Source organism: Mustelus asterias, chromosome 4 (genome assembly GCF_964213995.1).
Source record: "Mustelus asterias chromosome 4, sMusAst1.hap1.1, whole genome shotgun sequence".
In the NCBI taxonomy this organism is placed as follows: Eukaryota; Metazoa; Chordata; class Chondrichthyes; order Carcharhiniformes; family Triakidae; genus Mustelus; species Mustelus asterias.
In genome coordinates, this window is record NC_135804.1 from 26,765,260 (window position 1) to 26,777,553 (window position 12,294).

The following is a 12,294-nucleotide window of genomic DNA, read 5'->3' on the forward strand; positions in this document are numbered from 1 at the left end:
TCTTCTGACCTGTATCTCCAAGGATGAGGGCCAGCAGCGCATGGGAACACGAAATTGATCTTCAAATTGCACACAATCTGACTTGGAATTATATTTCCACACCTTCATTGTGGCCTGGTCAAAATCCTGCAGCTCGCTACTGAATAGTACAATGGGAGTACCTTCACCACACGGATTGCTGTATTTCAAGAAGATGGCTCACCACCATCTTCTCAAGGGCAATAAATGCTGGTCTTGCCAGCAATGTCCACACCCCATTACAATGCCCCAGTATGGGCATGAGGATATTACAAATTTTAAAACTATATTTTTAAAGCGGACACAACAACTTTTCAGATGCCTGACAACATATCAGACACAGTAAGAAGTCTCACAATACCGGGTTGAAGTCCAACAGATTTATTTGGTAGCAAAAGCCACTAGCTTTCGGAGCGCTGCCCCTTCATGAGGTGACTGGGATTTCAGTTCACAAACAGGGCATATAAAGACACAAACTCAATTTACAAAATAATGTTTGGAATGCGAGTCTTTACAGGTAATCAAGTCTTAAAGGTACAGACAATGTGAGTGGAGAAAGCGTTAAGCACAGGTTAAAGAGATGTGTATTGTCTCCAGACAGGACAGTTAGTGAGATTTTGCAAGCTCAGGCAAGTCGTGGGGGTGACAGATAGTGTGACATGAACCCAAGATCCCGGTTGAGGCCATCCTCATGTGTGCGGAACTTGGCCATCAGTCTCTGCTCAGCGACTCTGCACTGTTATGTGTCGTGAAGGTCGCCTTGGAGAACGCTTACCCGAAGATCAGAGGCCGAATGCCCGTGACCGCTGAAGTGTTCCCCAACAGGAAGAAAACACTCTTGCCTGCTGATTGTTGAGCGGTGTTCATTCATCCGTTGTCGTAGCGTCTGCATGGTCTCCCCAATGTACCATGCCTTGGGACATCCTTTCCTGCAGCGTACCACGTATGATGTGGAGATGCCGGCGTTTGACTGGGGTAAACACAGTAAGAAGTTTAACAACACCAGGTTAAAGTCCAACAGGTTTATTTGGTAGCAAAAGCCACACAAGCTTTCGGAGCCTCAAGCCCCTTCTTCAGGTGAGTGGGAATTCTGTTCACAAACAGGGCATATAAAGACACAAACTCAATTTACATGAATAATGGTTGGAATGTGAATACGATTGCGTATCAGGGAGAAAATGTTGGCCGAGTTGCAAGAGTATGTACCGTGTACCTGGTGGATGGTGTTCTCACGTGAGATGATGGCATCCGTGTCGATGATCCGGCACGTCTTGCAGAGGTTGCTGTGGCAGGGTTGTGTGGTGTCATGGTCACTGTTCTCCTGAAGGCTGGGTAGTTTGCTGCGGACAATGGTCTGTTTGAGGTTGTGCGGTTGTTTGAAGGCAAGAAGTGGGGGTGTGGCGGTGGCCTTGGCGAGATGTTCATCTTCATCAATGACATGTTGAAGGCTCTGGAGAAGATGTCGTAGCTTCTCCGCTCCAGGGAAGTACTGGACGACGAAGGGTACTCTGTCCACCGTGTCCCGTGTTTGTCTTCTGAGGAGGTCGTTGTGGTTTTTCGCTGTGGCGCGTCGGAACTGTCGATCGATGAGTCGAGCACCATATCCTGTTCTTATGAGGGCATTTTTCAGAGTCTGGAGGTGTCTGTTGCGATCCTCCTCACCTGAGCAGATCCTGTGTACTTGGAGGGCTTGTCCGTAGGGGATGGCTTCTTTAACGTGTTTAGTGTGGAAGCTGGAGAAGTGGAGCATCGTGAGGTTATCCGTGGGCTTGCGGTACAGTGAAGTGCTGAGGTGACCGTCCTTGATGGAGATGCATGTGTCCAGGAATGCCATCGATTCCGAAGAGTAGTCCATGGTGAGTCTGATGGTGGGATGGAACTTGTTGATGTCATCATATAGTTGTTGCAGTGATTGTTCACCCTGAGTCCAAAGGAAGAAAATGTCATCGATGTATCTAGTGTATAGCATCGGTTGAAGGTCCTGTGCGCTGAAGAGGTCTTGTTCGAATCTGTGCATGAAGATGTTGGCATATTGAGGTGCGAATTTGGTCCCCATGACTGTTCCGTGTGTCAGCATGAAGAACTGGTTGTTGAAGGTGAAGACATTGTGGTCCAGGATGAAGCGGATGAGTTGTAAAATTGCACCTGGAAACTGGCAGTTGTCGGCATTGAGTACTGAGGCAGTTGCAGCAATGCCATCGTCGTGGGGGATGCTGGTATAGAGTGCCAAGACATCCATTGTGACGAGGAGTGCTCCTGGTTCAACTGCTCCATGTGTGCTGAGTTTCTGCAGGAAGTCCGTAGTGTCGCGACAAAAGCTGGGGGTTCTTTGTACAAAATGGGTTTCAGGATGCCCTCGACGTAGCCGGAGAGGTTCTCGCACAGGGTCCCGTTGCCCGATACGATGGGACAACCGGGTGTGTTTGCCTTGTGTATCTTTGGGAGGCAGTAGAGATCTCCAACGCGGGGAGTACGTGGGATGAGAGCACGGAGGGTGCTCTGAAGGTCCGGATCAAAGGTCTTGATCAGTCTGTTGAGTTGACGGGTATGTTCTTTGGTCGGATCTGCGGGTAACTGTCTGTAGTGTTCCTCGTTGTTCAGTTGTCGGTACACTTCTTGACAGTAATCCGTTCTGTTCATTATGACGATGGCCCCTCCTTTGTCTGCTGGTTTGATGACAATGTTGCGGTTGGTCTTGAGAGTGCGGATGGCGTTGCGTTGTGCTTGGGTGATGTTCGGGGCTGTCTTGTGAGTGCGGCTGATGAATTTGGTGTTGACACACCTCCTAATGGCTTGGGCATACATGTCAAGTCGAGGGCAGCGGCCTCCCGGAGGAGTCCAATTCGACTCTTTCCTCTTCAGTTGCTGCACTGCAGATCTCTCTGTCGGCTGTTCCGGTTCATTGGCTGTCTCATTGTGTTCGCTGTTGGCCTCTTGGGGTTTGTGGAAGAACTCCTGCAGCCTCATTCGCCTGATGAATTCCTCTGTGTCTCCTTTGAGACTGATGGGGTCTATTTTGGTGGTGGGGCAGAAATAGAGCCCTCGGCTGAGAACTTCGATTTCATCTAGTTGAAGTGTGTAGTCCGACAAGTTGACAATGGACTTCCCTGCAGTGGTACTGTTTTCTGCTGTGGTACCGGGGGAGGCTTGGTTGCTGCTGGTGGTGATGCCGAGTTTCTCAAGTTTCCTGTTCTTGGTGTGCATGTAGATGGTGTAGTTCCTTTGTCTCGTCTGCTTGGCAGAGTTTCGCAGCTGGTCTGCGTCCTGAGCGCAAGTTGAGAATATGGACTTTATCTTGGTTTCCAGGATGCGGCGTTTGCTGTCGAGCTGGTGTATGAGGTGGTTGAGGAGTGTGAAAGAGGTGCAACGGCAAAGTCTCTCAGCATAGTCTGTGTTATAGGTTGTCCTGAGTGGGTTCGTGATCTGTAGTCCTTTCGGTATCTTGTCTGCTATCTTGCATCTTTGTAGAAACTTGATGTCTGTGTCAATATGCGCAATCTTCTTGGAGATCCTCTCTACTTGGAGCCGGCAGTTTGCGGTGTTGATGGTAGTCATGATGTGGAGATGCCTCGGCACTTCACTGTACCGCAAGCCCACGGATAACCTCACGATGCTCCACTTCTCCAGCTTCCACCCTAAACACGTTAAAGAAGCCATCCCCTACGGACAAGCCCTCCGTATACACAGGATCTGCTCAGATGAGGAGGATCGCAACAGACAACTCCAGACTCTGAAAAATGCCCTCATAAGAACAGGATATGGCGCTCGACTCATCGATCGACAGTTCCGACGCGCCACAGCGAAAAACCGCACCGACCTCCTCAGAAGACAAACACGGGACACGGCGGACAGAGTACCCTTCGTCGTCCAGTACTTCCCCGGAGCAGAGAAGCTACAACATCTTCTCCAGAGCCTTCCACATGTCATTGATGAAGATGAACATCTCGCCAAGGCCATTCCCACACCCCCCACTTCTTGCCTTCAAACAACCGCACAACCTCAAACAGACCATTGTCCGCAGCAAACTACCCAGCCTTCAGGAGAACAGTGACCACGACACCACACAACCCTGCCACAGCAATCTCTGCAAGACGTGCCAGATCATCGACACGGATACCATCATCTCATGTGAGAACGCCATTCACCAGGTACACGGACATACTCTTGCAACTTGGCCAACATTGTCGACCTGATACGCATGATGTGGAGATGCCGGCGTTGGATTGGGGTAAACACAGTAAGAAGTTTAACAACACCAGGTTAAAGCCCAACAAGTTTATTTGGTAGCAAAAGCCACACAAGCTTTCGGAGCTCCAAGCCCCTTCTTCAGGCGAGTGGGAATTCCGTTCACAAACAGGGCATACAGAGACACAGACCCAATTCACATGAATAATGGTTGGAATGCAAATACTTACAGCTAATCAAGTCTTTAAGATACAAACAACGTGAGTGGAGAGAGCATCAAGACAGGCTAAAAAGATGTGTATTGTCTCCAGACAGGACAGCCAGTGAAACTCTGCAGGTCCAGGCAGGCTGTGGGGATTACAAATAGTGTGACATGAACCCAATATCCCGGTTGAGGCCGTCCTCATGTGTGCGGAACTTGGCTATCAGTTTCTGCTCAGCGATTCTGTGCCGTCGTGTGTCGTGAAGGCTGCCTTGGAGAACGCTTACCCGAATATCAGAGGCCGAATGCCCGTGACCGCTGAAGTGCTCCCCAACAGGAAGAGAACAGTCTTGCCTGGTGATTGTCGAGCGGTGTTCATTCATCCGTTGTCGCAGCGTCAAAATCTCACTAACTGTCCTGTCTGGAGACAATACACATCTCTTTAACCTGTGCTTAACGCTCTCTCCACTCACATTGTCTGTACCTTTAAGACTTGATTACCTGTAAAGACTCGCATTCCAACCATTATTTTGTAAATTGAGTCTGTGTCTTTATATGCCCTGTTTGTGAACTGAAATCCCACTCACCTGACGAAAGGGCAGCGTTCTGAAAGCTAGTGGCTTTTGCTACCAAATAAACCTGTTGGACTTTAACCTGGTGTTGTGAGACTTCTTACTGTGTTTACCCCAGTCCAACGCCGGCATCTCCACATCATAACATATCAGACAGATAGCTCTGAAATTCACACAATGCCTGATTAAAGTATGGGCAATTACAGCCGCCCGTGAAATCACAAGATCCTTTGTTGAGGATGAACTATCAACAGAACAAGACTATCACACATTAGCTGACTCACCTTTCTACTTCACCCTGAGCCATAAAGACATCAAAACTCAATGCCTTATCTGAAAGGTATACAAAAGGGTAATTTAAATTAAATGAGGTGATTCAGTTAAAAAAGCCATGACTGTGGCTGTCTCAAAAGCTTGGGTTAGACACATGCTGTGGAAAAAACCCACGACTTTTTTGGAAGGACTTTTAACTCAATTGGTCAAGTGATTGAGGCAGCCATACTTGTAACCTGTGCTTTTAAAGAATAGCTCTTCAGATCAGAAGCACCATCTGAAAAGCCGCCAAACAAACCTCAGAACAACTGTGCAGTCATGGTAAACCTTGAAAGTAGGAGAATGACTCCCTACCCCCCCAAACTATTCCATCTTCAGGGAGTCGACCTCCTGGAAATGCAACTACAAAAAAGCTGTGCAGCTTACTGAGAATCCTCTGCTGTACAGGAGACCTCTACTCCAGCCAAATCATGAATTCATCTAATAAATTACAGGCTTGGTGTATGAAAGAAACCGAAATAGGGCGACATGGTGACACAGTGGTTAGCACTGCTGCCTCACGGCGTCAGGGACCCGGGTTCAATTCCGGCCTTGGGAGACTGAGTGGAGTTTGCTCGTTCTCTCTGTGTCTGTGTGGGTTTCTTCCAGATGCTCTGGTTTCCTCCCACAGTCCAAAGATGTGCGGGTTAGGTGGATTGGCCATGCTCAATTGCCCCTTAGTGTCAGGGGGACTAGCTAGGGTAAATGCATGGGGTTATGGGGATAGGGTCTGGGTGGGATTGTGGTTGGTGCAGACGCAATGGGCCGAATGGCCTCCTTCTGCATTGTAGGATTCTATGAATTACTACTTGTAATCATATTATTTTTTTTCTTAATTTTGCTTGTATGTGTGTGGATGAGATGTCACATTAAACCCCCAGGACAAGTGTGCTAATAAATAATCAATGTTTTTAAATTCACAAAAAGCATGCTGCTGGAATTATTTAAATTTTTTTGATTTGATTTATTATTGTCACATGTATTAACACACAGTGAAAAGTATTGTTTCTTGCGCACTCTACAGACAAAACATACCGTTCATAGAGAAGGAAACGACAGAGAGCAGAATGTAGTGTTACAGTCATAGCTAGGGTGTAGAGAAAGATCAACTTAATGCAAGGTAAGTCCATTCAAAAGTCTGACAGCAGCAGGGAAGAAGCTGTTCTTGAATCGATCGGTACGTGACCTCAGATTTTTGTATCTTTTTCCCGACAGAAGAAAGTGGAAGAGAGAATGTCCAGGGTGCGTGGGGGTCCTTAATTATGCTGGCTGTTTTGCCGAGGCAGCAGGAAATGTAGACAGAGTCAATGGATGGGAGGCTGGTTCGTGTGATGGATTGGGCTACATTTACGACTTTTTGTAGTTCCTTGCGGTCTTGGGCAAAACAGAAGCCATACCAAGCTGTGATACAACCAGAAAGAATGCTTTCTATGGTGCATCTGTAAAAGTTGGTGAGAGTCGTAGCTGAGATGCCAAATTTCCTTAGTCTTCTGAGAAAGTAGAGGTGTTGGTGGGCTTTCTTAACTATAGTGTCGGCATGGGGGGACCAGGACAGGTTGTTGATGATCTGGACACCTAAAAACTTGAAACTCTCGATCCATTCTACTTTGTCCCCGTTGCTGTAGACAGGGGCATGTTCTCCTTTACGCTTCCTGAAGTCGATGACAATCTCCTTCGTTTTGTTGACATTAAGGGAGAGATTATTGTTGCTGCACCAGTTCACCAGATTCTCTATCTCATTCCTGTACTCTGTCTCGTCATTGTTTGAGATCCGACCCACTACGGTGGTGTCATCAGCAAACTTGAAAATCGAACTGGAGGGGAATTTGGCCACACAGTCATAAGTGTATAAGGAGTATAGTAAGGAGCTGAGAACACAGCCTTGTGGGACACCGGTGTTGAGGATGATCGTGGAGGAGGTGTTGTTGCCTATCCTTACTGATTGTGGTCTGTGAGTTAGGAAGTCCAGGATCCAGTCACAGAGGGAGGTGCCGAGGCCCAGGCCATGGAGTTTGGAGATGAGTTTCGTGGGAATAATTGTGTTGAAGGTTGAGCTGTAGTCAATAAATAGGAGTTTGACATAGGTGCCCTTGTTATCTAGGTATTCCAGGGTTGAGTGCAGGGCCAGGGAAATGGCATCTGCTGTGGACCTGTTGCGGCGGTAGGCAAACTGTAGTGAATCCAGGTAGTCCAGAAGGCTGGAATTGATTCGTGCCATGACTAACCTTTCGAAGCACTTCATAATGATGGATGTCAGTGCCACCAGTCGATAGTCATTAAGACACGCTCCTTGGCTTTTCTTAGGTACCAGGATGATGGTCGTCTTCTTGAAGCAGATAGGGACCTCAGATTGTTGTAAAGAGAGGTTGAAGATGTCAAAGTGGACAAACCACTTTGAATACAAGAAAACACACTAACCTCACTCATAAAACCACTTTGATCACAGACAATAAAATACACAAAATCTGTTTGTGAAGCCCATGAAGAAATAAATACATCAACATTTTAGTGACACTTTGGGTGTTGGTGCTATTTATCTGATTAATCTTTCTTTACTGCTGCAGCAGGCGCCAGTGCAGCAATGTAAAACAGTCTTTACTGTAATTTCTTCTGTAGGAGAAAACGATGAAATAGAGAGGAGATTGACATTACATGTTCCAAGACACTTTATGTTCTAAGTACTTCCATTAGATTGCATGGCTCGTTTGTTACACTTTGTGCTAACTTAGACGCACTGATTTTGATTGTTAGAATCGAGATTCAGGGAAACGTAGCCTTAAGCATTTTTATTCAAATTATCAGCCTTATTCATCCTTTCACGTCTTTAACCCTGTCAGAATTCCTTTGGGTAGAAAAATCATTTTCCAAACCTTCTTCCTCATCCAGGCCTTATATAATAAACTAGAACCACTGGGTAGTTCAGAGTCCATCCAAAGTGCTATTTGTCGAATGGTATTGCCCATTCCTCCAGGCACCACTTTATATTATAGCACTGGCCCTGAAACAAATTGAGCATTTCTAATAAAATGTTTTACTGGCAATTGAAAATACACTTGTGTATGACTTCCTGCTCTAATTGTGGCATGGGATGACCTCTGACCGTACGCTCCGCTTAACACACCTAGTATTTGTAACCACGGGGATAAAAAGTCAGAAGAAGCTGAAGAGGCGATGTTGGGTGGAAAAGAAATCCCCGTGGGACAATGCAACAAAAGATGGTGTAGTCCATATGAATTATTGAGATACTTTTCTTTATGTTGAAAATCTGCAAGCATTTTCCCCCCTTTCTGTACCACACCGCGATGTGCCACTAAATTCATTCAGTTTTTGTTGGCAGTACTAGTGAGGAATTATGTGATTCATTGAGTGAGCTAGCTAGCGTGTTGAATGGTACACCCCAGTCACAGTTTCTCTGGGCTGACAGCCAGAGACCGTCTGCAGTCTCTCACCCTCATTTGCAATGCAATGCTTACTTTGCACTGTAATCTCCCACTTAGCAATCTGATATGCTTGCATTGTTTTGTGTGTGTGTGTGTGCGCTGGCGCAATGCTCAGGGTTTGAAATGAGAAGCTGCCTTTGAGCTGTTGATCTTTGGCACTACAGCTGTATTCTTACGGGCTCGCCTTTTTCTCTCTTTTCTCTTCCCCCTCGATGGTGCTTGCAAGAAGGTGGGATCGAGTCAGACTGTCTGGATGGAGAAACAAGGAGGGGCAGGAGCTCAGGGTAAGAGACGCATCTTTACACACAAAAAAATCAGTTAACCCTTTACTGCAAGTTCTTTGTAACCTGCAGAGGTGAGCATGTATACATTTATAACAGTGAGTAAAATGCGATTTTTGCATTGATAGGGACTAAGTCAATAATATTTTTAATATATAAACTGAAAAGAAACAATTTATCTTATCTGTTTCGCACGCGGCCAAAATGAGGGGGTATTGTGCACCTAATAGTGACATTCGTATCTTTTAATGTTCACTTATTACAAAACAACTGCTCCGTAAACTTATTCCTAATGAATTAATAGTCTAACGTCGAACTCTGTATTTAATGTTCAATGCCTGTTTAAATATTTAAATTTTAATCTACATTTCATTTTTTTTTTACAATTTCAAACAGTAAGAATTGCCTTCCCCAGATTTAACCCCAAAACAGTTCGCTCAAAACTGTTAATTCAGTGCCTCACCGATTCCTAACAATTTGCAAATGACACATCTACTGAGGGAGTGTTATACCTCAGACGACATTACCGCCCCTAGAACTTTAATCCTGACTATTTGAGGCATTCACTTCTTAAAAATGTTTCAAATCAACGCGTGCTTTTTAAAAAAAAACATAGCATGTTGATTACAATGTATGGACTGTATTAATCAGAAAACCGTGGTTTGGGCGGGGTGTGTGTGGTGGAGAAGGAACGCGTTATCGAGATCTCTTTCTTCAGAGTACTGATTTCTTGCTGAGATATGGTCCATAAACACCGCTAGTAGCTTCCAGTATTCTGCTCTTATTTTTCTGAACTTTGACTCAGGTTAGAGACAAGCTATTTAACCACATGGGGCACCGCAGTCGGATTAAATCCCAGCCTCAGCGCCTTTGGCCTCTTTTAAGGCAGTCTCTTTGGAGACAGGTCCATTCCGACAGCCAAAGAGGAAGGTTGTCTGATTTTCCCCTCCAGGACCACCCAGGCAGATTGGAACCATTCAAGCTGTACTCAACTAATTCAGCCCAGTCCAATTCTAGGATCACTATTCTGTGTGGTTCAGATACTGAGCCAGTAAACGATTAGAGGAATTTTAGACATCAGAAGTATTTAGTACATTAGGCAGGAGGAAACTTAGTTCTGGGTTGTGTTTCCAATGACGATCCTGTGACCCCCTGCATTCCCACATGACGGAGGCAGAATAAGATTGGCTTTAACCATGGCTGCACACCCCCTCCACACCTCATCACAAGGAATAATTTGCTGACACCTTCTCGGCTGTCTAACTGGGATATGCAGTGTCTCTGGAACTGTACTCCAGGACCACAAGCTTTGGGGGGGGGGGGGGGGTGCAATTAAGGGATACAAGGGGATTATAAGATTGGGGGGGTGGAATTAGGGGAGACAAGGGGATATAACAACATGATTTATACAGAGCTGTAACAAAGTGTTATAATGTGGTAGTGCATTATATTACTAAACAATAATATTATAAATCAAGCTGTGTAAAAGACATGGATTGAATTCTCCATAACTGGATTGCAAGCATTGATCTCTGCTTGTGTAGGTGAATGCAGGGAGAAACCTTGCCCCTTTTTCCATATAACAGCCTTAGTTCGTCCTCCTTGTGCATGTACGCACCTTGGAGTCAATGCAATGTCCTCTCCTGCTAGTGTTGTAGCCAGGCATGCTGCCGTCAAGAAATTGTGATTTCCTCTAGCTAAACATTAAGAAGTCTAAAACCATTGGGTTCACAAATTCCAAACAATCAACTCCACTCTCTCTCTTTGGCAACTGTATCAGCTGGAATCAGACTATTTGCAATTCTGATTTGACCTTGAGCTGATTTTTCCCATTATAAAGATTGCCTGCTTCTAACTATAAAACCATAAGAAAAGGGAACAGGAGTAGGCAGTTTGGCCCCTCGAGCCTGCCCTGCCATTCAGTAGGTTGATGGCTGATCTGACATTCCTCATGTCCACTTTCCTGCCCTTTCCCCATAACCCTTGATTCCCTTCCTGATCAAAAATCTATCTTTCTCAGTCATAAATATACACAAGGCCTCTGCCCCCACTTGCCTCTCTATGGCAAGGAATCTTAAAGAACCCTCAGAAGAAATTCCTCCTCATCTCAGTCTTAAATTGGCACCCCTTTATTCTGAATCTATGCCCTCTGGTCATAGACCGTCCTATGGGCAGAAACTCTAACATCACTTGCCCACAACATCCTGGGGGCTGCCATTGACTAGAAACAGGGCAAGCAATACAAAGACTGTGGCTACAAGAGCAGCTCAGAGGCCAGGAATCCTATGGCGAGTAACACCATAAGATGTAGGAGCAGAAGTAGGCCATTTGGCCCATTGAATCAGCTCGACCATTCAATGAGATCATAACTGATCTGCTTAAATAATCCTCAATACTTTACTGTTTATTCCCATAACCCTCGATTACCTTACTGATTAAAAATCTTTCTATCTTAACCTTGATCATATTTAATAAACCAGCCTCCACAGCTCTCTGTGGTAAAGAATTCCACAAATTCACAACCCTCACGGAAGAAATTCCTGCTCATCTGTCTTAAATGGGGTGACCCCTTAAATGGGGTGCCCTTTGGTCCAAGACTCTCTCACAAGGGGAAACACCATCTGACTTCCAAACGTTTGTTGACCACCTACTAGGCACAAGTCAGGAGTGTGATGGAATACTCTCTATTCGCCGAATGAGTGCAGCTCCAATAACATTCAGGAAGCTCGATACAATCCAGGACAAAGCAGCCCACTGATTGACACCCTATCCATAATCTTAAAAATACACATCCTCCATTACCGGTGCACAGTGGCAGTGGTCTTTTTGGCTAACCAATTAAACTAAATCAAATCAACTGAACAGTGGCAGTAGTGTGCACTACTTACAAGGTTCACCAAGGCTTGTTTGACAGCACCTTCCAAATTCATGACCCCAAATCACGTAGAAGGACAAAGGCAGAGACAAATGGGAACACCACCACCTTTATCATAGAGTCCATACAATGCAAAAGGAGGCTATTTGGCCCATCAAGTCTGCACCAACTCTGACAGAACATTCTACCCAGGCCCTCTCCTCACCCCATCCCCATAACCCCACATATTGACCATGGCTAACCCCCCTAACCTACACATCTTTGGACAGTAAAGGGCAATTTAGCATGGCCAATCCACCTAACCTGCCCATCTTTTGAGTGTTGGAGGAAACCAGAGCACTCGGGGAAACCCAGACAGACAAAAAAAGAAGTAAAGTGCAGCAGCATAGGAACAGGCCCTTCGGCCCTC

At 45.7% G+C, this 12,294-nt stretch overlaps 1 protein-coding gene across 1 annotated transcript in view; it reads left to right on the forward strand.

Annotated features, from left to right (window-relative positions):
- The first annotated feature begins 8,375 nt into the window (after positions 1-8,375).
- dbndd1 (dysbindin domain containing 1) overlaps positions 8,376-12,294 on the forward strand; it is a 31,304-nt gene continuing 27,385 nt past the window's right edge. The window contains exon 1 of the mRNA XM_078210711.1: positions 8,376-9,013. Coding sequence (XP_078066837.1) covers positions 8,983-9,013 — 31 coding nt within the window. The 5' untranslated portion in view covers positions 8,376-8,982. The remainder of the gene's footprint in view (positions 9,014-12,294) is intronic.